This window comes from Castor canadensis, chromosome 7 (genome assembly GCF_047511655.1).
Source record: "Castor canadensis chromosome 7, mCasCan1.hap1v2, whole genome shotgun sequence".
Taxonomy (NCBI): Eukaryota; Metazoa; Chordata; class Mammalia; order Rodentia; family Castoridae; genus Castor; species Castor canadensis.
The window spans coordinates 97,672,027-97,699,124 of NC_133392.1; the positions used below are offsets into that span (position 1 = coordinate 97,672,027).

The 27,098-nt window shown below is 35.7% G+C and overlaps 2 protein-coding genes across 24 annotated transcripts in view; one reads left to right on the plus strand and one right to left on the minus strand.

Moving 5' to 3' along the window:
• The window catches only part of Fubp1 (far upstream element binding protein 1), a 32,887-nt gene extending 22,908 nt beyond the window's left edge, over positions 1 to 9,979 (plus strand). For 8 of the 17 annotated variants that reach the window (XM_020173295.2, XM_020173297.2, XM_020173296.2 and 5 more), the window contains 3 exons: positions 4,621 to 4,766; positions 7,372 to 7,418; positions 8,318 to 9,979. In XM_020173295.2, the coding sequence (XP_020028884.1) occupies positions 4,621 to 4,766; positions 7,372 to 7,418; positions 8,318 to 8,348 (224 nt within the window). In that variant the 3' untranslated portion in view covers positions 8,349 to 9,979. Of the gene's footprint in view, positions 1 to 4,481; positions 4,542 to 4,620; positions 4,767 to 5,171; positions 5,362 to 7,371; positions 7,419 to 8,317 lie in introns of those variants that run through there. The other 9 variants (XM_074079697.1, XM_074079698.1, XM_074079689.1 and 6 more) reach the window with 3 other exon arrangements.
• The window catches only part of Nexn (nexilin F-actin binding protein), a 42,274-nt gene continuing 25,144 nt past the window's right edge, over positions 9,969 to 27,098 (minus strand). For all 7 annotated transcript variants that reach the window (XM_074079712.1, XM_074079709.1, XM_074079711.1 and 4 more), the window contains 5 exons: positions 20,715 to 20,912; positions 16,674 to 16,895; positions 11,511 to 11,696; positions 10,959 to 11,316; positions 9,969 to 10,877 (listed from right to left, as the gene is read on the minus strand). In XM_074079712.1, the coding sequence (XP_073935813.1) occupies positions 10,864 to 10,877; positions 10,959 to 11,316; positions 11,511 to 11,696; positions 16,674 to 16,895; positions 20,715 to 20,912 (978 nt within the window). In that variant the 3' untranslated portion in view covers positions 9,969 to 10,863. The remainder of the gene's footprint in view (positions 10,878 to 10,958; positions 11,317 to 11,510; positions 11,697 to 16,673; positions 16,896 to 20,714; positions 20,913 to 27,098) is intronic.

The following is a 27,098-nucleotide window of genomic DNA, read 5'->3' on the forward strand; positions in this document are numbered from 1 at the left end:
ACTACTAAGTGGTACAATCAGAATTTTACTTCTCTAAAGGTAATGAATCCAAAGCCTGTCTCCCATATTTATATCTTTCAGGGAACCATTTGGAACCTGGTATTGTCCTTGTTAGCAGATAGTTATTTTTCACATGTTTTTACTCTTTTTTAAAAGTAACAAAACATTCCACAACCATTGACACAGGTGAAAACTAAACAGATAAACTACATCATTCACTGGCATAGTAGAAGGTCTGATTTTGTCGTGAGATAGTCTACATGCCACATCTTATTCCTGAGGATATTTATTATGTTTTTGTTAACTTGGCTAATCTCTGGCAGACCTAGAACAGCTAAAATTCTACAAAAAGGTTTAACCTCAAAACAGTGTAGTCTAGTTAGAGTAATTATGTAATTTATTGTCTGAACTGGGATTCTTTTGAGAATGAATAGGATACTATTAATAATCATCCTGTGGAAAAATAATAGTCAAGACTTACAGCCACCTTAACCTTATGGGAATAGCATCACCATTTTATAAAGAATTGAGCATGTTGGGGTTAAAGTACATGAGCTCCCCAACTTGTATTTTCAAAATGTGATATGCCAGATAGTTTATATTATTAGATGGGTAGAAACAAAGACTTGTTTGTTTGTTTTTGGTAGTACTGGGGTTTGACTCTGGGCTTGCTAGGTAGGCGCTGTACCATTTGAGCCACACTGCCAGCTCACAAAGGCCAGTTAGCAGGTTTAGGTAATTACCGGGGAATGAGTTTGGTATATGTGCTTTTTATTGTATCCTATTAATTACTTGCAGTGTGACCATTAATAAATCTTCTGTTGAGATAGATTATATTACATATACCAGAAATGAATGGTATGATAAACTAAATTTTATTGTTAAGGGTAGACATTTTTGTCTTGCCTTGTTTTAACTTTTTATTTATTGCTATTTCCCTGCATGCTCTTCTCTTAAAATACTGTAGGCTATCTTGGATCGTTTAAGTGAAAAATGCCAAGGGAGTAACTTATTAGATAACACTATGCTTGAAGATCTGCCCTATTCAGTTGGATTTTTTTGTTGTTGTTTTTGTTTCTTGTAGTATTGCAGTGAAATGATCACTTGTTAATTTTATAAGCAAAGTGGGCTGGTTGGACAATATCCTGTCATAAATCTTAAAGGAAATGATGCTAGGTAATTTGCTCAGGTGTTTAATGAAGTTCTATATAGAGGTTCTTTGTAAATAACTAGTTGTTCAACTACTCTAATTTTTTCTGTGTATTACTTGGCCTCAGATCTTTTTAGGATAACCACAAATAAAGAGACCTTAAAGCTTAAGCACTATTAATAGTATTAAAGCTGTCTTCAAGCATCTTAAAGGGAAGGGGAGAAAAGGATTAATAAAATTGGAAGATAAGAATTTTTATCTTCAAAAGCCACTTTTTCTTACTGACTCTTCGAGTGGTCTGGCTAGGATGCCCAGGACTCCACATTTTCTGATTCCTTGAGTGTCATTTCTCATAGTAACCCTGCCTCCTCAAGTACCAAAGAAGGCAGGTTGTCACAAATTTTGAACCCTGGCTTCAGCTTTTCCTACTAAGTACAGAAAATTCCTAAGATAATATTAAGAAAACTCAGAAATTCTGAAAAGTTTGACTTAAGGTTTTTGTAACGTTAAGTGCTGGTTGGTATAGTGGATTCTGAACCTTTGGCATCTGGTACCTTAAGCTTGAAGGGAGAGAGAATAAGTAGTTGTGGAAAAATGCAGGTGTATGCAGAGATAATTGTGTATGATAATTTATTCAAGCAAGGATGTCTCAGACAATGTCATGCGTGAATCCCAAGGCAAGTGTTTCATCTTTTGGATGAAATTAAAGTAAAGCTTTATGTTAATAAGTTATATATAGGGTTGGTGGAGTGGCTGAAGCGATATGAACACCTGCCTAGCAAAAGTGTAAAACCCCTGAGTTCAAACCCAGTGCGGCCAAAAAAAAACCATGTAAATACTAGGTAATGTTTTATTAAGGTGTAGAAAAAATTCTGCCTTCAAAATAGTAAAGAGTAGTAAGTGGCACAAGATAGGGAAGTACATGCATTAAAGGGACAGGGAACTGAAGCAGAGGTCCAAGGCCTAAGTAGATTAAATAGGAAGAGTTCTTTCTCTACTTCACCTGGGAAGAATGAATGACATTGGACATTAAATTGGAGAGGTGAAATGAGTTTTTCTTAGACATATTTTAAGGATTGGAATATCAAATGTTGACAGCTTATTTACCAACTGTTTATTATTATGAGTCTACCATGTTTACTTTTAGCTTTCTACTAGGATATTTGAGTTTGGGGGGTTTATGTTTTTCTTGGGGAGCTTTTGAATCTGATGGGTTCTGCACATGTTCTCCTGCTTCTACCATCTTATATTGTGATTTTCCTCTGAAATGAATGTATCTTATAAGGTTTAGCTCCTTTAATAAGCCTGAAGTGGAATTATTCTCTAACCATTTTGGTTTCAGGTATGCAGTTTGTTTTATTGCTCTTGCTACATAGGTATTTAGCATATTCTAACTATTGAAACTTGTTTCAGGTCTGCTTGAATTATGTCTATTTATAAGATCAAAATGTTAAACACACTGTTTGAGAAGAGTTATTTATGGAAGAAAAACAGAATTTTTTTGTAGTATATGAATACTTAGTGCTTTTCCCAAAACTTTATTTTTTTCTTTTAATTTTAAAAGTTAAGAGTCCTTTTTTTTTTTTTTTTGGTAGTGCTGGGGCTCAAACTCAGGGCCTACAGCTTGAGCCATTCCACCTGCCCTTTTTTTGTATGTGTATGATAGTTTTTTTTAGGCTATAATCAGTTCTACTTTCTGAAACTATAGCTACTTTGTTGGTAAGGTCCAACAAACAAAAATAGCTTCCTGTATGTCTGCAATATTTTTTGTCTATCATGTCATAGAGCTTACTGCTTAGGCAAAGGAACAGAATAGGAAAGCACATACTCTGTCTTCTCACTTGTATTTTGAAAAAATTTATGCCTTCAAAAACTTAGAAAAATAGGACTGGTGGAGTGGCTCAAGTGGTAAAGTGCCTGCCTAGCAAGCTTGAGGCCCTGGGTTCAAACTCCAGTACCACCACCAAACAAAAAAAAAAACTTAGAAAAACAGGATAGCAAACACCCAGCTTTACCATTTTTAAAAAAATTGTCCATATGTGTCTTACGTGTCTGTTTTAAAAGTCTCTGTCAGGAAAATGTCTTTTGTAATTGTGGTGTTTTTTGTTTTAACTTGAGCCCATTTAGTGTTCATTTGGTTATTGTATCTCTTTAATCTCATTCAGAAAAGTCACCTTTCCTAGAAAAAGAACTGCTCATGAAAGCTGACTTTTGTTTCATTTATGTTGTTCTTTTATGTCATTTGCCAGATTGTTTTAAGGAAAATTGTGTTGTGATATGAACACATTAAGTCCTTCTGTATCATGGCTTTGGGAGGGCCAGTAATGAGAAGTAGACAATACAGTATTTGCTTCATTGTGTGCAGTACTTCATCCGTGAAGTATTTGCTTCATTTAACCTTTGTTAAATATATGGATGCAGACGACTTGATGAAGATCTTTTTTTTTTTTTTTTTTTTTTTGGTTTAAAGTAGTATTTTTTGTTTTTTGGTTTTTTTGAAAATGTACAAAATCCTACTGATATAGGAGAACCTCACACTTAATAGGCAGGCACTTGTACCACTTGAGCCACTCCAGCAACCCCTTTTTTGTGATGGATTTTTTAGAAATAGGGTCTTCTGAACTGTTTGCCAGGGGCTGGCTTAGAACTGCAATTCTCCTGATCTCTGCTTCCTGAGTAGCTAGGATGGCAGGCATCCAGCTGTATCATGACCTTCAAATAGTTCCTGTTTCATTTCTTTTTCGTGTATGTAACTATGTTCCTTTGCAGTTCTCTATTGAGGATTGGAGTTTAAGAACAATAGTAAAACATCAATCCAAGTGGACATGGGTTTCCTCTTTTTCATACTGTCTTTTCACTGGCACTGCTGTGAAAGCAGTTTGAAAGTCATTTAGAACGGTGATATTTTATTAACTCTGCAATTGATTCAAGCATTATGTCTGAATCTACACCTTTGCTTAAAACTATGGGTTTTGGCAAAGTTTTTTATTAATGATGCTATAGAACTAAAATTTATTATTAACATAATACAGAAAGAGCTCTTCCCTATCCCACAACCTCTCCCTACTTTCTAATTGCAGAGTTGTTGTCTAACACTAATGAGTATCTAAGATGAACAGAAACACCAAGTGTAGTGTGCAGATCTGTAATCCCAGCACTCTAGAGGCACGGGCAGGAAGATTGTGAGTTCAAGGCCAGCCTGGTCTACTCATAAACAAGACCCTGTATTTTAACAAAAAGAAAGAACAAGATGACCCTCTTTGCTTGTCGGTTATAACCTGTACTTACAGTGAATATAATTTTGTATTAAAATTTAGGGGGTTTTTTTTAGGTCAACAAGGGCAGACACAAGATTATTCAAAGGCTTGGGAGGAATATTACAAGAAGCAAGGTATTGTTTTTACTAAAATGAGATTCTTTTGGACTTCTAATTGTGGTTATAGCAACAAAGTTCTTCTGTTTTCCCAAAGGTCAAGCAGTTCCTGCTCCTACTGGGGCCCCACCAGGTGGTCAGCCAGATTACAGTGCAGCCTGGGCTGAGTACTATAGACAACAAGCAGCCTATTATGCCCAGACAAGTCCCCAGGGAATGCCACAGCATCCTCCAGCACCTCAGGTATAATAAATTTGCTAATTTGATGATTTTCATTTCAGTCATGTTTTCTGCATGTTTTTTGTTTGTGTGTTTGGGAATATGTTTACCTTTTTAGTTGTTATCTGGCAAAGTATAACTAAATGAACTAATGTGATGTGTTTGGGTTTTGGGTTTTTGTTTTTTGTTTTTTGTTTGTTTTTGTTTTTAAATAATGCTTTCTGGCATCTGAGTGCTGAATATTTCTGCAATGCTTTTGATTTTAAAAATAAATTTTCTTCCCCCCAGGGATTTGCAAATCATGCAAGAAGCCACCACCATTTATATTAACCAGTTTTTCTTTCTTTAAAGGATTCACTCCTGAATTAACTCCATTTAAAGGATTTTCTTTAACTTTTTGTGTATTTCTTATGTATCTCTTCTGCACAGGGCCAATAATAAGAAGTGGACAATACAGTATTTGCTTCATTGTGTGGGGGAAAAAAACCTTTGTTAAATATATGGATGCAGACGACTTGATGAAGATCTTAATTTTGTTTTTGGTTTAAAGTAGTGGTTTTTTTTTTTTGTTTTTCTTTTTGTTTTTTTTTTTGTTTTGAAAATGTACAAAATAATCTATCACTACTGATAGGAGGTTAATATTTCTGTGTAGAAATGAAAATTGGTTTGTTTTTAGTATTTAGTGTAGATGTACACATTCCAGCAAATGTATTTGCAACTATTATGTGGTCAATGCTTTGTGATATAAATGTACTTTTTCAATGTATACTTTCACTTTTAAAATGCCTGTTTTGTGCTTTACAATAAATGATATGAAACCTCCTGTGTCGGTAAGTTGGATATGTGGGTAAAGGATTCATAATTTCATAGCAATGGTAAATTAAGATACATATACACAAATATGTAAGCTTTCCACATGGATTACTGAGTCTTTAAACACTGGCATGTTTTTTCCCCCCTTGCAGAATAGTGATAGATTGGAGGATCTTTTCCATTTATATTTGCCTATTTCAGCACAAGTAATCCTGATATCTTCATTTTTTTTCTTCTGTTTGATTAAAAACTGCATGTGTGTACAATGATCTTTTAGTGTACTTCCATTGCATTAACAGTGAAATTTCCTTTTATACATGACCACTGTTTCAGACCTGTACTGCTGCTATAACAGTTAACCTTTCTGTTCTTAATTTGATAATTACTTGATTTCCAAGACTGTTTCAGCATAACTAATTTTAAACAGTTTTCAGATAGCAAATTCGAGTAGTCTAATAAGAACAGCTTTTTCCATGTAAAGCATCTCTTTTAATGTATATAATAGTGTGTTTCTCTCTAAATTTAGGGTAGAAAAGTTGAATAGTATGCAAAAAGTATAGCTACACTGCATCTGCCATTGAAACATTTGGGTATGGAAACGTTCAAGTTTTTTTTCTTTTTTCTTTTTTTTCTTTTTTTCTCTTTTTGCAGTATAGATAAGCTTTGTTTTGTAAATGCACAAGTCCAGTCATTTAATCAAATTAATTTTTTGTGTCCTTGAAGTCATATTATTACTCTTTAACACTCATGCTGAAGTTCTGATATTTTGTTGAAATCCATTGTTTTACTCTTTGCATATTTGTTGGCTCTTTGCAAGTTAATATATTAGACTACATGCAAATACAGTCTGTCTTGCCATTGTCTGTTGAAGTGCAGGTTTGATCCAGCCAGTATAGAACTAGCTCTGTAGGGGTGAGGAGGACTGTGCTGTGTATCATCCTTGATTGTGTTCCTTCAAGGAGCATTGCACTGTAAGTACATCAGAATGACAAATTGATGAACTGCAACAGTATCTTTTTGTCAATGTTCCACATAATGCCAATGCCATATTTTGTGTGAATATTATGTTGGAATACAGTGCTGATATCTTGGAAAACCATAACTGCTTCTTAACATAGAATAATACATAGTTCTGTATTTTTTTTTTAAGTGAGCTTAATGGGTAAGTATTTTTGATATGCTTTAGCTATAGCTAAAGAAAACTGATCATTAACAAAGTTGAATAGTATTACTCACTGGTGCTCCTAAATATTCTTTTTCAGTGTAAAATATGCATAACAATATGAAAAATTTGAAATGTTATTAGACAGTGGTTTTCAGTTTGCAAATAATATGCACTTTTAACACCATTTCATGAATATATTAGTTCTGTCATTGGTGGGAGCGCCATTTGCTTTGAATGTGCTTTAAAGAGGAAGATGTTCAGGGACATAAGTGTTGAGATTAGATGCAGGGTAGAAAACAGCAGTGCAGTTTATTGTAGAAGGTATGAAATGCTTCTGATTGCTCATGTAACCTAGAATGACCTCCCTTATCCTTGCTTAGATCTGGGTATGTAGTTCTACTTGAAGTTTAATAGTTAAGGAGTTAGTTATCTGTTATCTTTAAGAGAAGGATATTGACATGAACAATTTCAGTATTTTGCATGATACTGTTATAGATGACATTTTAGGAAAGTGGTGCATTTATTAAACTGAAGAAATAATTCAGTTGGATTCAGTATCATAACTCACAAGTTGGAGGCTGTTGATTTTGATTCATTTAAGGTTTAAAATCTTTATTAATTGCAAACAGTGCAATTATTTATACTTCACAGTGCCTTCCCAGACCTTCCACCTTAGGTTCTGCTGCAAAAAGCAACAGGTAAGCACAACCTAAGGACATATATAAATAAATATTTCAGTACATTAATGTTGTCCCTGTGAGGTTTTTGTGGTTGTGTACTCAAAAGCAATCTGCTACTGCTTCCCCAAAATGTATTTTGTTATTTATGCTACCATTTTCGTGGAAAGTCTTAAGTTGTTCAAGCAACTGTTTACATTTCTAGGTAATGGGGGTATTTTTTATTTTAATTTTTTTTATTAAAACAAAATGAGTAGATTGCTGCTATAACTGAACAACATCCGAATCTTTTTGTATTTTTCCCAAGATATAGAAGTGTTACAGTTAAGAAGGGACAGTTACATAGTTTTCAAGATTTAGGAAATCATTTGGTCAGAAACTTCAACAGCCTTCACAGTCTGTTTATATGTTGGATAGGACATTTTCTTTGCCCTCCAAACCTATGGTTTCTTTTCTTTCTTTCCTCTCCTCTTTCCCTCCCCTGAAATATAGTAATTCAGTAAGAATTCAGTTTTATTTTGATTTCTTTTCTTAGACAATTCTATTTTCATAACATCTATGCTGAAAAGGAAAAATAAATACTGGCAGTATGTTTTGATAAGCATGTGTATCAGTGAAATGTTAACTGTATAGCAAATAACCTTTCATTATCTGTATAGCAAACAATATTTTTCTGACTTAAGCTATTTTAGTAACTGACGCTGCATTTATTTTATTTTATGCCAGTTTTAAAATGTTTGTGTGTTCTTATAGATGATTTTAACTGGTACATACTTTGAGTTAAGATGAATGTATTAAAGCAGCATCATTATCAGTTTTGTTTATTCAGTTTCTAAAATGTGCTGATCCTTTTAAAACTCCTGCTTATCTCTACAACAAAGAAAAATATTCAAAAATACTGCCTTCATTTTCACACACAGTGCTGAAGATGCTGCAAGCACCAAATCATAGCCCATAAAATCAGGTCCTGAGATAGTTACCCATAAAGAGGAATCCTTTGAGTGTATGCCATTGGTGAGCCGATGAGCATGGACCATAGAAGGGCTCAATGTAGAAGGTAAAATTGGCAAATCATAATTGAGAAGTATGAAATGTGTTCCCATACATGATATGGTATAGGGTTAATGTACCTGCTTTTGATCACTTTTCATTTTAAAGTGCTGTTCACTTGTTCTTAAATTGTTCCATGAACTGTTAAATTTCTTCTTAAGTTATAATTACTGCACCACATTTGTGTGTTAATGTGTGTTTTGATAGCTAGGTATATTGAAATTGGTAATATAAAGGAGCGAGTCAAGTTTTAGAAAATATAAACAAATGCTAATAGGTATTGGGGCATTGTTTTTATCTCATGAGAATTTTTTAATTCATTACCATTAGCCTTCACTGATACTATGAGCATTTTTTTTTAAATGGCGCTAATTTTAGCCTTGAAGTAATGCAAAGCAGAAAAGGTGAGCTGGTTGATTTTAATACAGTAGATGTTAGGAGTGGTAGAAAAATGTTTAGTTCACATTGAAATTGAACTTATGTATCACTTAAGCAAAAATTCAGTGTTTTTTCTTAAGACATCTTAGTGTGGTGATACTTAGAATTCTATGGTTTGATGTTTCAGAACTAAGTATAGTTTTTTTAGTTAATGAAAATGGTTTTAATACTAAAACTAGTGACTTAGTAGTGGTTGTTTATTAACATTGTAAACTATATTCTTAAACATCTTAGTAGATAGATTTGGGTAGTGGGAACAGAGTACCTTCAGAAGGAAGTAGGTATATATTAAAAGTGATAACATTTCATTTGTTTGAATACTTTACTAGCAGAATCAGTTCTACCTAAAACTTATCTGTTGTGTAGAATAATGATGTAGAGTTTACTAATCAATGAGGATGTCTTATTTTTGTTTTCTGCAAATTCTGCCTCACTTATAAATGCATTTCAGTAATACCTAAAGATAATTTTGACTCTGAAAATAACTTTTGTTTAATCATTCACTTGATTTTTCTTACCACAATATAAACTTTTGAGGGATTTTTTTTTTTATTGGTGTTTTAAAGAAGCAAATAAATCCCAGGGTTTTATTTTCTTCAGTAATACCCCTAAAGAAACTCTTAAATGTATTTGCGAATATATATATATATTTTTTCTTATGCATGCTCGATGCATTTTCGTCCTGAGAAAAAGTGTTCTCTACAGAAACTACCCGTGTGTAAAAAGAAGAATGGCTTAAAATGGCTACTGTGATGGGAACAGTGTCTTAGGGAGATGCAGCTTGGACTTGAGGTAAATTGAATACTTTACAAACTGTGGTTTAGAGTTTGCTTAATGATGTTATTTGTAAAAGAGCACGATTGCTGTAATTTTGTATTTGTTATGGTCTCCTTAATAAACAATAAATGTACAATGATGAATATTACAAGGGAGTGCTGTTGTGTCTTTTATACATATAAACAAAAATTTCTACTTTATACTTGACTCATTAAAGGTTTACTGTAAGTAGATAGTGATTTTTTTTGTTAATGTAATATAAAAGGGTTAATCATCTGATTGCACAAGTTTTAAAATAAAGAAACCTTTTTCTTTAATGCACGAGTAACTTTATTATGGGTTTACATTGTAAAATAAAATCATCTTCCAGAAAATCTTACAAAACTTGGTAATAGAACATGATTGCTAATTATTTACAAACCTACTTAAAGACTGCAGTTTTAAGTTGAAGGCTGTGCTACTTTTCCCTAAATCTAATCCTTTTAGATCATGAAACTTTCAATTATGTTAAAAATGTTTTCTCCTGCATGAACTATTAATACAAAGTTTTCTCAAAATATAATCTGTTCAGGCAGGATCACAACATAAATTTGCCTTATAAGTTGAATATACATTATACATACACACTTTTAAAAATACACTCAGCACTGTATAGGCAGTGATTTCTATGAGATTTTGTTTGACAATTGCTTCTTAAAAGCCCCACTTTGATTTTTTTTTCTCTGTGCTCCTCCTCTTCCATGAAAAGAATGACTCCTCCCCCTCGTATCTGCTTCAGAATTCTGTAGTACAGCGCTTTAAAAAGTCCTCAAATTGACAGGTTCCAAATTGTCTCAGCTCTTTAAGAATGATTTTAGAAGTAAAAGCTCATAAGTCACATTGCTCATGCAAAATAATGTACACCTTTTTCAAAATTTCTGTAAGCTTAAAGGAAATAACACCTGTGTTTTAGATCGAGAAAGAATAAATTTCCCAGCTCCATTATTGACAGCTACTGCATACCATGATGATAAATGTGAAGCTCATTTGAAGCTCATTTGGAAAAGAAGAAATTCTTTAGCTGAGTTTGTGTTTTGAAGACTATAAAAGAAATTAAGAAGTCAACATAGTGGGCACTTCTGGTCTCCTTTTTTGGCCCCACCACAGAAAAGATGGATGTAGTAAGAAAGTTGGAGAGAGTGTTCCAAGGGGAGAAGAGAGCCTAGTAGTCGTCAGCTAAAAAAGAGAAAAAGAAAAATGGTTTTTTTCAAGGGAAAGAAAATAGAATAAAAGATTAAAAGACTGATTAATTCTTACTTTCAATGGTAAGAATACAGGTACTAGCTGCAGAGCCTTTATTATTGACTGCTTTACACATATATTCTCCTCCATCTTCTGGGAAAGTTTCTGGTAGGTAAAGGCAGTAAGTTTCTCCTCTTTCAATATATTGATAGTCTTCTCCATCCTGCAGTATTTCTCCTTCAAACCACCATGTAATTTCTGGCTTGGGTTCTCCTGTTACCTTAACAGTAAATCTGACGGGCTCACTGTCTACAACTGATGTGTTTTTTAGAGGCCTTTTGAACCATGGAGCCCCTGATCTGGTTTGCTCTTCATCTTCAGTAGTGGAGCCATTCATGATGCTACCTTCTTCTTCTTCCTCATCTTCTCTTTTCTGTATTAAAATAAGTACATTCAGGTTGGCATAATGTCAACAGTATTTTTGTAATAGAATTTTGAAGATTAAAGAATGTGCTTACTACAAAGTACTTTATAAACCAGTTCAGTGATTTGAAAGCTATTAAAGTTATTCTTCATAAAACTGGTGCTTTAAGGGGATTCATTAGAAAGAATACGTAAACCTGATACCTTTTGTAGTGCTGCATCAATTTCTTTTTGTTCAAACTGCATCCGTAGTAATTTTTGTTCTTCGATTCTTCTTTGTTCTTCTTCTTCTCTTGCCTTAGCCATTCGTTCAAATCTAGCTTTCATATTCACTCTATGAGTAAATGGAGCCTCACTTTTTTTTGCAGGCTTTACATCAACATCTTCTTCCTTCAAGAAAAGGGTAAACAGTTGCTTTTTAAAAACCAAGAACTAAAAGTGTTAATAGTTTTGTCATTTATAGGCATATAATCATATGCTTGGTATACATATTTGTGCCATACTTCAGGCATGTAGCAGATTTTTACATCCTGTAACCCTAGGAAAGTGAGTTAACATTGTGAAGCACTTTTTTCCTAATGTTAAGATCACACGGTATCATTGTGATCACAACCTGTTTGCCCAGCCCACTTAGTACTTTTGATAGTACTGATACATCCTATAACCCTAGGAAAGTGAGTTAACATTGTGAAGCACTTTTTTCCTAATGTTAAAATCACACAGTATCATTGTGATCACAACTTATTTGCCCAGCCCACTTAGTATTTTTGATAGTACTGAGTAATAGAAAAAAGGGCAGAATACAATACTGTATATTCCAACAATTGTAAAATAGTCCCAACAATACTTTCTCCATCCTGCTACATGAGAAATGTGTTTTCTATTCATGGTTCTCCTTCACTATTAGACCTGAGTCCCAAAGAAGAGTTCCATCTAAATTATGGTTGAATGGCAGGGAAGGTATTTACAGGTAGGAAAATGAGAACTATTTAAAGAGGCAAGGTGTGAAATATGAAAACATGACTAAAGTGAAATAGATGAATCATCTGTTTATGAGTGAGAGTTGGAAGCCATGAAAATAAGGGAGTGATTTGTTTATTTTTTGGTACTTTGGTTTGAACCCAGGGCCTTGTAATTGCTAGGTGATACTGCCTGAGCCACTCCACCAGCCCAAGGGAGTGATTTAAAAGAATTAATTATCACATAGTGTGAGTGGTAAACGCCCCTGGAGAGTAGTATTGGTAGGATGGGAATTACAAAACTAATTGACTATTTCAAGGCTTTTTTTGGTCTATTTGAAATCTTAGCATTTGTTTTTCACAGTACTATAATGAAGTTGAGAAATAAGCTGTAGGTTAACTGCCTCTTAAGAAAATTCAGGGATTTTACATCAATCAGTATGAGGTTTTAGACCCATGTTTTAATGAAAGGAGCAGGAGGTAAAAGAACATTGGGGGGTTCTTTCTGGGTTTACCAGGTCTGATTTATATTTGATGTAGGAAAATCCCAGAAGATCAAGCACAACTGGAAGCTGGATGGCTAAATTCTTTTTGTGTCATTATTCAGGGGACAATAATGCTTAGCTATAATTGTTGCTTTATTAAGCATCAAGAAAATGATGTTATAATTTGTTAATATTACACTCAGAAGACAGACGAAGAAAAATAGGTGCTAAACAATAGCTTTATTACAGTTTTATGACAGGTTTTTTCCAAAATGCAAATGAAAAAAATTTGTTCACACTACTGAATTAAACTTTAAGCTAGAGGAATAGTTCAGTCAGTACAATAATTACTATCTGAATCCCATTTAATAACTTGCCTTCCACCTTTTAATATAGAAGTGTGCAAAAATTAATAGCTGTTCATTTAGCTACCTCAAACTTTCATTTAGAAAATGAGAAATTTGGGAACTAGCACAGTAGCTCACATGGTAGAGTACCTGCTACCAAGTTTGAGCCTGAGTTCAACCAGTACAACCACAAGAAAAAAATTTTTTTTTTTTTTTTTTTTGGGAAGTAAAAGAATTGCTCTTGAGCTAGCTAACTGGAAGTGTATCAACAGCTAGTGAAAAGCTATGTTCTGAGAAAGGAACCTACACTGTGGAGATGTGGCTCAAGTGGTTCTTAACACCTGCCTAACAAGTGTGAGGCCTTGAGTTCAAACCCCAGTGCCACCCAAAAAAAAGTGCTTTTTTAAAAAAGAACCTATTAGAACAGTCATGTTAAGTGGGATGAATGTCATTCACTAGGTTCATTAGTTATAGGGCACTGATAACCCCTAGCACAGGAATATTAAAGGCAACATAGTATTGTCTCGGGATATAATATAAGAAATGAATTTGGGATATATACCTTACTGCAGAAGCTTTAAATACAAAATAAGTGGTATAGGTTAAGTGGTACAGGAGTTGGGATAGAATTTGTTGATTTAGGGAAGTTTACATGAATAAGTTAGGCCTTGAAAGAAGTCTGGAATATAGCCAGGCACCAGTGGCTCATCTGTAATCCTTGCTACTCAGGAGGCAGAGATCAGGAGGATCCTGGTTTGAGGCCAATGTGGGCAAAAAGTGAAACCCTATCTCAAAAAAAAAAAAAAACAACCCAGTACATACAGGCTGGCAGAGTGGCTCAACAGAGAGTGCCTGCCTAGCAAGTATGAAGCCTTGAGTTCAAACACCATACTGCCAAAAGTCTGTAGAATATAAACATTTTGAAGACATTGAACACTTAACATTTTCTAATAGGGGAAAGTAGAAAATCAGATTTTCAGAAGAGAGATTTTAAGGAAGAGAGTCTAAATGGTCTCAACTTTTTTTTTTTGGCAGTACTAGGGTTCGAACTTAGGGCCTCACGCTTACTTAAGCAGGCGCTTTACCACCTGAACCACTCTGTCAGGCTTGTTATGTGTTGGCTATTTCCAATATAGAGTTTTGGGAGAACTGTTTTTTCCAGGCTGGCTTCGAACCATGATCCTTCTGATCTCTTCCTCCCGAGTAGCTAGGATTACAGGCGTTGAGCCACCGGCACCAGGCAGTTCTCAACTGATCTTAAGCCATCTAACCACCAAAATATTGGTGTTCTCCAGGGTTTTATCATTCATGCCCACAGGTTTTTTGTGTTTTTTTTTCACATTCTACCTCCAACTTTATAAAATTAACATACAGCTCTTGCCTCTTACCTAAGCTCAGAACCTATTTCAGACTGTCTTTACCTTATCCAAAACCATTCACCCCACCTCTGCAGACCTGATTTCTCTGTGGCATCTAGTTTCCCTGGTTATGTTGGGGTGATGTAAGGCTCCTCAGCCCCCACCTGCACAAAAGCAACCTTTCCCCCAGTTTTGTTAAGTCTGTTTTTTCTCCCTTGTCCCCCACCTTCATGCCTATCTTCCAATTCATCCATCATGATCCCAGAATTTTTTCATAAAGCAGTTTCATTTTTCTGCCCTGAAAGTTTCAGGCCAAGTGACTCAAGCCTAGCAAGTGTGAGGCCCTGAATTCAAACCCCAGTACCACACACACACAAAATTTTATTAATGTTTACTAGATCATAGTCCTTGCAAGGTTTTACAACTTTGTAACAATCTATCACCCATTATTCTGTGAGCATGGCCTTAAAGTTCTTTGAATCTGTCACTGCAGATAAGTTTTTACAACCTCGTTGCATCACATTGTCCCTTCTATCTGGAATGCCTCTCTACCTGCAACTTTTATGCAGCCTTCACACTCAGCTTAAATGCCCTTTTCTCAGCCTTGTTAAACCTCTCCTCTCCTAGACATGTTGATTTCATCCAGTTTGATAAAACTAAATACATAACTGTTTTCATTCATACCTCAGGCTTGCTCTCTCTGTTTGCCCCCAAGACAACTCTGGGCCTAACAAATAAGCGGTACAAATTTATTTTCTTTACCTGGCTTTATTAATCTCTAGCTTTTTAGTTGCTACCACTCAGTTTTCTCCCACCTCTCACACACACCCCTTGTAGATTCTGTGTGTGCTATATGAGTAGAGGTTGTAAAGTTTAGTCACTGAAATAGTCCCAGTGTCCAACGTCATCCCTGAAACATCATAGACATTCAAGTATTTTATTTATTTTGAGGTTTGAACTCAGGGCCTCATGCTTGCTAGACAGGTGCGCTACCACTTGAGCTGGTCCACCAGCCCCATCAAATACTTTTTAATGCATGTATCTAAAACTAGCTGCACCACAATGTCTGTGATAATATTCCATGTTTTTTTAAGTAAATTTTTATTAGGATATATTCATGATACGGGGGGGTTTCACAATGACAACTCTTATTAGACTTACACATTAGTTACATTGCCCCCTTCCATGTTTTTTGGGGGTTTTTTTTGGTTTTTTTGGTGGTGCTGGGGCTTGAACCCAGGGCATTGCTCTACCACTTGAGCCCTGCCCCCAGCCCCTCAGAAGGTATCTTAATAGTCTTCCATGGTCATCTCACCTGTGCTTATATTTTTATCTTTTGCTGTTCTTTGCACTTTGTGCTTGCCTCAATAATAATGAATTGCTTATGGCCGAAATAATTTGCACATTATCTCTTCATCCCATCCTTTTATTCAATCTCCTTTTCTGGAGGTCCTCCCCACTCTCCACACCTGTTTGCTAGCTAAATATTTGATAAAAGTGTATTTTTGGAAGAATACAGGTTAAATGCTCTTAGTATTATAGGATGGCAATTCTGGAAGAAAAAAAAAAAACTTCCAGTTAAAACATAAGATTTCAGTTAAACCTACACCCATAATCATACAAACACTTAAGTGGGAAGGGATATTACAATATTATAATTCGGTGATTTTCTCATATATGGTGGTATTTCAAAAACCTGTCGTCAGAATTCTGATTAAGGCTTTTCCACTAATTATCGCTGTGACTTTGAGAAGATCATATGGGCTTTTTGGGCCTCAACTATAAAATATGAATACTCTCTAGAGTTTTACTTGAATATATATATATATACACAGACTCTACTAGTTGAACTAAAAAAACACATGCCAATTTTTACTTAGATTGTACCATTTGATAGTCACTATAGGCTTTTAAACACTGAAAAAAGTCATTTTGAAACGCAATTGGGGAAGTCTTTCAAAATCTCTTGTTAAGATCTTAGGCTGAGGGCATGGCTCAAGGAGTAGGGTGCCTGTTTAGCAAGTGAAAAGCACTGAATTCAAACCCCAGTACCCATTCAAAAAAAAAAAAATCTCTTTAAGATCTTAATGTTCTTACGCTAGTCTTAGTTTCCAAATTACTATATATGCCAATGGTTAACTCTTAAGTATTAAAACTTATTTCAAAGCCAATTTTATTTCTGCTAAATTATCATTATGTTAACTATAAAGTAACATACCTCATGGAAGTTTTCTGCTTCTCTCTCTTTAATTTCAAGGTCAATTGCTCTCCTCCTTGCTCGTTGTTCTTCTATCTTTTTCTGTATTTCTTTTTCAGACAACTGTCCAATTTTTTCGAACTTGCTTTTTAGGTTTTTAGCTTGAATAGATCCACTCCTTTTTAATTTGATTAATTCCTCATACTCTCTGCTCAATCCAAAGGTTTCATTTTCTTCCTCTTCCTTAAAAAATGAAATCATGATTTTTATATGTTGATTATCAGCAAATTACCATAGTTCTCCCCTTAACTGGTAGAAATATGTTTCCAGGTCATACAGTAGATGCCTGAAGCCACAGATAGTCCTGAATCCTATATGTACTGGTTGTTTTTCCTATTCATTCTTATTGAAGATATAGGCAACCTCAACATACATTTTTTTTTCCTTCCTGATTAAGTCAAGAACTTTTTCCACTCTTTAGCTGGGTGCCGGCGGCTAATATCTATAATCCTAGCTACTCCAGAGGCTGAGATCAGGAGGATCGAGTGACTCAAGTGGTACGTGTCTGCCTAGCAAGCATGAGGACCTGAGTTCAAAAACCCCGTACCACAAAAATACAGAGCTCTTTACTGCTTCTCTTTGGAAAATACAAATTTCCAGCATCACTAATCTTGTGCTTTGGGCCCATTATTAAGTAAAATATGGGTTATTTGAACACAATCACTGCTGTCTTGCAGCAATCAATGTGATAAAGAAGAAGGTTACTACTAAGTGACCAATGAGCAGGTAGTGTACACAGAGTGGGTATGCTGCACAAAGGGATGGTTCAAGACCTAGATGGAACAGTGAGATTTCATCATGCTACGTAGAAAACATCAATTAGTTTGAAACATGAATTGTTACTTCTGGAATTCTCAATATTTTCAGACCATGGTTGATCACAGAAAAGGAAACAATAGATGGGGGAAGCTATTATAGTTTGTACAATAAACCATCTAAAAACAGTGCACTGTTTAGACATTTTATTTGACTTCTTATTTGAAGTCAAAAATCAAACAGTGTTCAAATGTACTAACTAAAAGTGGTATTACAAATTTAAAACTTTATAAAGCATTCTATTCCATTTAAAATATTTTTTTCAGGGAATATAGCTAAAAACCCCTATCATTCCATAATAACTTAGAAAAACAAAAAAAAAGCATGGGAAATTAATTTTTACTAGAAATTGCAGAAAGACTTTTTGTTAGGAAAAGGCAAAAAACAGAATTGAAAGAACACTAGGCTAGAAGTAAGACATGAGCTATATAGTTCTGGGTGTGATGCTGTGTGGCCTTTTGCCTAGTTGTTTAACCCACTGGGCATGATTTTCTTCATCTTTATATAAAGCTAGAGTACCTCAAAAATTTTTTCTATGTTTGATTTTTTTTTTTTTTTTTTTTGGCAGTGCTGGGGTTTGATCTCAGGGCCTACATCTTGAGCCACTCCACCAGCCCTTTCTTGTAATGGTTTTTTTCGAGATAGGGTCTTGGAGCTATTTGCCTGGGCTGGCTTCGAACTGAAATCCTCCTGTTCTGACTCCTGAGTAGCTAGGATCACGGGTGTGAGCTATCAGTGCCCAGCTCTATCTTTGATTTTATGGTAATCTTGTAAAGTTAAATATCACTCAATACTCAAGCTAATAAGTATTTTTGGAGATGTAAACTGGTAATTCCTAGGGTGTCTGTATTTCACTGTGTCTTCAATTCTGTCAGGAAAGAAAAAAGCCAATCAAAACAGGGTTCCAGTTCCTTGTACTATTATTTCTTGTTCTTTTATTCAAGTTTCTTTCCCCTGACTTTTCATTATTTATTTGCTTATTTTTCATTTTCTATTTTCTTGTAGTACTGGGGATTGATCCTAGGGCTTTGTGCATGCTAGATAGGCACTCTACCTCTTGAGCCACATGGTAAAATACTGCAAGTATCCCTCATAACACTTTTCCTGAAAAACACCTACAGTTCAAGGCAAAGTTGAAAACAAAAGATCCACATGGATAATGTGACTTGGAGGCCTAAATTCTTGGCACAACCAAGGAATAAAAGAGAAAATGTATTATTTTAACTACATTCACATTTTTAGAACAAATCATAAAATACCATAACTGGCAAATTTATGATACACATCATATTACAATGGTTTCTAAATACTAATTAAAATTAATGATTGAACTAATTTGCCAGTCTGATTGGACTTAGGATGCTACATGCTTGAAAACTCCCAGATACAGTAGGGTAATTCAATGACATGAATTACCAGTCTGAAGTTAAATACTATTATATTAACTATATTACATCTCAACATATTCTACTTTAGAAGTAGTTTTCACAGACAACTAGACTATTCATTTTCATTAAATAAGTGCTATTAAATTATTTGAGGGTGAGGGAGAAGGTAGACCTTGGAAAATTTTCATGGCATTATTTTTGTTTTGTTTTGTGTTTTTGGCAGTATTTGGAGTTTGAACTCAGGGCCTCACACTTGCCAGGCAGACACTCTACTGCTTGAGCCACTCCATCAGCCAATTGCCAGCTCTTCCCCATGGTATTTTATTCATACATTTATTATATATAGGGCATTTGTATTCTCAGGGCCAGCTAGATAATTTGCTGACCAGGACAGGGAAGTAAAACTTTCCATAACCTACAGCCCCAATATATGATAGGCAACTTCCAAGAGACTGTGTAGAGACCCACTCACTTCTTAGATCTGGAGTTAAGAGATGACACTACCAAGTCACCTGCCAAGCATGCCATGGCACTGCCAGTCCAAGGCTGGAGCCATCACTGCTCACCCTGCCTCACATCACAAGCCTTTGTGCTGCCAACCCTATTCATATATATGGCCTGTAACCACCAGTGGCCCATAGTGACAGTAAGTATGGATCCCCTCTATTCCCTTCTCAACTGCCTATAAAGCCCGGGCCATCCAGACAGGAGAACAACCGCTAGGTATGGTACCTATAAGCAGGGATTTAGGAAGAAAGTTGCTGAGTCCCGGGAAGTAGGTGGACAGCAGAAAGTGTGGCTGTGACAAGGTTCCAATGCCCTAGCATTCCATGTGCAATTAGCTTTTACTTAGAACACACAAAAATATAATTCTACTTTCAAGATGGCAATCTCAGAGCATTGATTCACATATACAGGACCCTTCTGAACAATAGGTCCTGTAAATACACGAGCTGAACCCATGAAGCTGGCCCTGAAGAGTCTGTATGTTTAATTCAGCTCAACACTAGAGAGACTATACTAAGACATTTAATAGCATCAGAGTTTCATCTTAGAATAATTTAGTAAAATAAAATAATTCAAATACCTGCCAAAATTTAATAAAATGACTCAAATACTTGCCAATGAGGTTGGGGGTATAACTCAGTGTTATAATGTGTGTTTAGTATGCATAAGGCCCTGGGTTCAATCTCTGGTACCAAAACCAAAAATAATCAACAACCAAAAAACAACAAAACCAGCCAGGCCTGGTGGTTCGCCTGTGTAATCCCAACTACTCAAAGGTAGAGACTGTGAGAACTGCAGTTCAAGGCCAGCCCAGGTAAAAAGTTAATGAGACCACATCTCAATGAAATAACTAGGTGTGGTGGTGCACACCCATCATCCCAACTACACTTGGAAAACTTAAGTAAGAAGGGATCTAGGTCAACCAGGCAAAAACCCCAACACCCTACCTGGAAACTGAAGCAAAAAGGACTAAGGAAGTGGCTTATGTGATAAAAGTGCCTACCCAGCGAGCATGAAGTCCCGAGTTCAAACCCCAATACCACAAAAAAAAAAGAAAGAAGAAGGAACTACAGTAATATGCCAGTCATTTGCAGATTTATAATAGTTAAACTCACAAGAAAGGAGTAGAGTTATGGTATACTAGAAGGAACACATAACTACCCAGAGGCCTGTATGAAGGCCAGACTCCAGAGCCTGACAGAATAGCCTTTGTGTGAATAATACAAAGTTACTGTAAAATACTTAACTTAAATACAAATGGTATATAAATGGATACTTCTTAAAATCTTACCTCTCCCATTTCTTGTCTCAGTTGTTCAAATTCTTGTTTCTCCATTTCTAGCTTTTGCTTCCGTTCCTCCTCTGTTCGTCGTCTTTCTTCTTCCATTTTTTGTTTTAATAATTCTTCAAAATTAATTTCCAGTTTTCCAGGTGTAAGAGATTCTTGAGAGAATGTTTTATACATCTCTGAGGAGTCATCATCTACTGCCTATTTAAAATAATTATCATTTTTGTCAGAATTATGCATACTGAAAGGGGAATATTTCTTGTAGAAACTGAGATTACTTGAAGAAAGGGTTAACATTGAACTAAAAATCAGGAGATCACAAACTCTCTTCAAAAATAAAAAACAGCCAGGCGCCAGTGGCTCACACCTGTAATCCTAGCTACTCAGGAGGCAGAGATCAGGAGGATCATGGTTCAAAGCAAACCCAGGCAAACAGTTTGCAAGACCCTATCTCAAAAAAAAAAACCTTCACAAAAAAGAGCTGGTGGAGTGTCTCAAGGTGTAGGCCCTGAGTTCAAGCCCCAGTACCACAAAAAAAATATAAATAAATAAAAAGCAATAATCAAGGAGGAGTTATTAGAAAATATCAGGTATTTTGTGGCTATGGAGGAAATGATAACCATTCTCTCCTATAATGAACAAAAAATACTTTTCACTTTAAGAGTGATTTGGGTTAGACATTAATATTTTAATAATAATGAGAACATTTTAATTGGATTAAAATGAATCTCCATTCTGGTAACCAAAATATAACATTTTAGTTAAATCATAGTCTTATCTGAAGGAATTAGATATCCCATTATGAACTCTTCATATTAGAAAAACAAAACCCTATAATTTTATTATACTGATTATTTGCTGCCAGGATAATTTTGAAGAAATAACAGTTAATATTGACTTAGAGCTGTCAGGTATAGATATAACACTTTACATGTATTAAATTATTTAATCCTATAACCTTATGAAGGAAGTTAGTATTAATATCATTTTACAGATAAGGAAATTAAGTCACTGAAAAGTAATTTTCCCAAAGTCAACATAAATCTAAATAGCAAAACTGAGATTCAAGCTTCAAAATATTTCTAATAAGACTATAAATAATAATTTAGGGCTAAGAATGGTGGCAAATACCTTCTAATCCCAGTACTTGGGAGGCTGAGGTAGGAGGATAATGAATTCAAATCTACTCTAATCTACACAGCAAGTTCCAGGCCATGCTGGGCTACATAGCAAGAGCATGTCTCAAAAAAACATAATAATAATATCTGAGACTGCCTTTTTGTAATCTCATGAATTTACATTAATAATTTAAATTACTTTGAATAAATATTTGCATTTGGTTGTGACCTCTAGCCTCTCTTAGTTTCCTTATCTATGGCAACTTTTATATGGTTATCATGAGGATTAAATAAAATTTGGAAACAATAGTGTGTCTAACATCACAGTCAGCCCCAATAGTAGTTTTACTATTACATTATCATCCCCTGTATGTAGGAATTGCAAATAGAAACTTTGCTTTTAAGTTGTTGACTTAGAATACATTTTATGACACACAAAAAAAATGATCTAATTCTATTTTCCTATCAGCTGAGGGTATATAGACCACTGGCCTCAACTGTGGCCCTGAGGTTGAAATAAACATTAGGGAAGAGAGTCAAGGGGTTATTTATTTGGAATCCAAGTTTTACCAAGGCTTTAAAACCCAGGCTTTACCACAGAACTAATTCAACTCAAAAACAATATTTAAATAGCTTCACAATCCAAAGATTGCCCCAAATATTCATTTAAGGAAACACAAGAGGCCACGAATAGCCAAGGCAATACTCAGTCAAAAGAACAATGCTGGAGGTATCACAATACCTGACTTCAAACTATATTACAAAGCAATAACAATAAAAACAGCATGGTACTGGCACAAAAACAGACATGAACACCAGTGGAACAGAATAGAGGACCCAGATATGAAGCCACACAACTATAACCAACTTGTCTTTGACAAAGGAGCTAAAAATATACGATGGAGAAACAGCAGCCTCTTCAACAAAAACTGCTGGGAAAACTGGTTAGCAGTCTGCAAAAAACTGAAACTAGATCCATGTATATCACCCTATACCAAGATTAACTCAAAATGGATCAAAGATCTTACTATCAGACCCCAAACTCTAAAGTTGATACAGGAAAGAGTAGGAAATACTCTGGAGTTAGTAGGTATAGGTAAGAATTTTCTCAACGAAACCCCAGCAGCACAGCAACTAAGAGATAGCATAGATAAATGGGACCTCATTAAACTAAAAAGCTTCTTTTCATCAAAAGAAATAGTCTCTAAACTGAAGAGACCACCCACAGAGTGGGAGAAACTATTTGCCAGCTACACATCAGACAAAGGACTGATATCCAGAATATATAGGGAACTTAAAAAACTAAATTCTCCCAAAACTAATGAACCAATAAAGAAATGGGCAAGTGAACTAAACAGAACATTCTCAAAAGAAGTAATTCAAATGGACAAAAAACACATGAAAAAATGCTCACCATCGGTAGCAATAAAGGAAATGCAAATTAAAACCACACTAAGATTCTACCTCACCCCTGTTAGAATAGCCATCATTAGCAACACCACAAACAACAGGTGTTGGCGAGGATGCGGGGAAAAAGGAACCCTCTTACACTGTTGGTGGGAATGTAAACTAGTACAACCACTCTGGAAAAAAATTTGGAGGCTACTTAAAAAGCTAAACATTGATCTACCATTTGATCCAGCAATACCACTCTTGGGGATATACCCAAAAGACTGTGACACAGGTTACTCCAGAGGCACCTGCACACCCATGTTTATTGCGGCACTATTCACAAAAGCCAAGTTATGGAAACAGGATGCCCCACCACTGACGAATGGATTAAGAAAATGTGGTATCTATACACAATGGAATTTTATGCAGCCATGAAGAAGAACGAAATGTTATCATTCACTGGTAAATGGATGGAATTGGAGAACATCATTGAGGTTAGCCTGGCACAAAAGACCAAAAATTGTATGTTCTCCCTCATATGTGGACATTAGTTCAAGGACAAACACAACAAGGGGATTGGACTTTGAGCACATGATAAAAGCAAGAGCACACAAGGAAGGTGTGAGGATAGGTAAGACACCTAAAAAATTAGCTAGCATTTGTTGCCCTTAACGCAGAGAAACTAAAGCAGATACCTTAAAAGCAACTGAGACCAATAGGAGAAGGGGACCAGGAACTAGAGAAAAGGTGAGATCAAAAAGAATTAACCTAGAAAAATCGTATGTTCTCCCTCATATGTGGACATTAGATCAAGGGCAAACACAACAAGGGGATTGGACTATGAGCACATGATAAAAGCGAGAGCACACAAGGAGGGATGTGGATAGGTAAGACACCTAAAAAACTAGCTAGCATTTGTTGCCCTTAACGCAGAGAAACTAAAGCAGATACCTTAAAGCAACTGAGGCCAATAGGAAAAGGGGACCAGGACCTAGAGAAAAGGTGAGATCAAAAAGAATTAACCTAGAAGGTAACACACAGGAAATTAATGTGAGTCAATGCCCTGTATAGCTATCCTTATCTCAACCAGCAAAAACCCTTGTTCCTTCCTATTATTGCTTATACTCTCTCTACAACAAAATTAGAAATAAGGGCAAAATAGTTTCTGCTGGGTATTGAGGGGGGGAGAGGGAGGGGCGGAATGGGTGGTAAGGGAGGGGGTGGGGGCAGTGGGGAGAAATGAACCAATCCTTGTATGCACATATGAATAATAAAAGAAAAATGAAAAACAAAATAAAAAAATAAAGTGAAAAACATCAAAAAAAAAAAAAAAGAATTAACCTAGAAGGTAACACACAAGCACAGGAAATTAATGTGAGTCAACTCTCTGTATAGCTATCCTTATCTCAACTAGCAAAAACCCTTGTTCCTTCCTATTATGGCTTATACTCTCTCTTCAACAAAATTAGAGATAAGGGCAAAATAGTTTCTGCTGGGTATTGAGGGGGTGGGGGGAGAGGGAAGGGGCAGAGTGGGGGGGAGAGGGAGGGGGTGGAGTGGGTGGTAAGGGAGGGGGTGGGGGCAGGGGGGAGAAATTACCCAAACCTTGTATGCACATATGAATAATAAAACAATAAAAAAATTCACTTAATATATGAGTGAACTGAGCTGTAGCATGAAATTATAATACTTGGTCCTGGATAAGAAACAACATAAGAAGTTTTTCTTTTTTCTCTCTTGATACCAAAATGTCTAGGAAACTTGGTTTGGTGTAATACATTTATTCCTTCTCTTAGTTTTTCACTATTGAATCATGGTAAAAACACAGTTTAGACCTAAAAAAAAAAAAAAGAAAAGAAAGAAACCTGGTCCATGACTAGGTCTCCTGACCTACTTCTCACCTTGTTTTCAAAAACCTAAATGCTTTCACAGTGTTCATAGGATTTCTATGTAGAAACTATTTCTGAATCGGGATTACCTAATACTAGATTGTTAGGCTGGTTTTTTATTTGTTTTTCTTTGTAGGGCTGGGGATTGACCCCAGGGCCTTGTACATGCTAGGTAACTGATCTACCACTCAACTACATTCCTAGCCCCACACAAGATAGTTTAAATATCACTTATTTTCTAAAACCTTTATTGGAAGTCTGTTAGGCTAGGCATAGTGCCATATGCCTGATGAACAGTTTCACCCTCATTGAGTGAAAAAAACAGCCATATTTGATAACAATACATCTTTAATGCTATCTCAGGGGAGTATTAAATGCCAAAACATATACAGTGTGTCTATTGTCAGGAAAGGCTTCCCAGAGGAACTAGTTTATGAATAGAAGATAGCAGGGCATATGGGATGGAGAGAGTGACATGTTTCAGACAGTATTTGTGAAGGTTCAGAGGTTCTCAACTTTGAAGAAATAGAAAGAAAGTATATCTAGAACAAAGATGGCAGATTAAATTAGAATCAAGAAATGAAACTGAGCGGGGCACTGGTAGCTCACCCCTGTAATCCTAGCTGCTCAGGAGGCAGAGATCAGGAAGATGTGGTTTGAAGACAGCCTGGGCAAATAGTTCATGAAACCCTATCTCAAATAAAACCATCACAAAACGGGCTGGTGGAGAGGCTCAAGGTGTAGGCCCTGGAGTTCAAACCCCAGTGCCACAAAATAAAATTTTTAAAAAAATGAAATTGAAGCAATATAAAAGGGCAAGATTATAAGGGAATTTATATTTAAGATTTTGGATTTTCTTTTGTTTACAGGAAGTGGGAAGATGTTAAGCCAAAGTACAAAAGCAGTAAAAAAATTTCTTTTGTTTTTTTCCTTTGAGAAATATTACTCCATGGAGTGGGGGGAGCTCAGAGGTAAGAATCTGAGGCCCTGGGTTCAACCCCAAGTTCAATAAATAAAAAGAAAAAAGATCACTCCTGTCCTTATAGAAAAGAATGAACCACAGGCAGAAAGCAAGCAAATTAGGAGTTGGTGTGAAGGAATAACAATAACCTGGATTACGGTAATAAGAACAGAAAATGTGGGAAAACTGATAGATTTCGGAGTAAGTTAAGAGGATAGAATAAATGAGAATTGGTAACCAATTAGTTGTCTATCCTGAATGAAAAGGTAGAATTGTTTCAAACTCCTGAGTCTCTGATTTGAGCATACAGGTGAATGATTAAGCCAAATAAACACTTGGATATATGTCTTTGAAGTTCATGCAGGCAGAGGGAATATAACAGGTTATTATACCACTGAACCCAATTAAAATGTTTCAAGAAGGGGATGCAGTGTGCTTGTGTCAAACTGCTTGAAAACACTTTGTCAAATAACGGTACATTTTCCAAAGGTTAATGTGATATGGAAAGTATAACCTTGTGATACTTAAATATCAATAGCTAGGAGTGATGAGCATTTTGGAGTGTTAAATAATTATGATTAAATGACTCACTATATGGGATGAAGGGCAGACTGTAGGAGGTCCACATATTCCTAAAAGATGGTGATTAATCAGAAGGAAAAGACACCTCTTCTCCTTCCCAAGAAACACCTGTTTGCATCAGAGAGACACCTCTTCTTCCCAAGAGACCAAAATCTCCACCCTCTGGCAATAAAGAAACTATTAACCCCAACTTCCAACCTGACCCAGGGGTCTACCTGTTTCCAGTCCCACTGTATGTGGCCCATGCAGCCTTTCCTTTCTCTTCTCTGCAAATAAGACTTCTCTGCTCAAGTCCACCCTTGATTTCCATCTAAGCACAGAACAACGGACCCTCACCACCCAAGGATCTCAGCACATCAAATCCTTGGCGACCACAAAGGGACACTTCTTCTTCACTTGAGGTTGGTACAGGTTGAGCCAAACTGGAGGGTACTGCTTAGGAAGT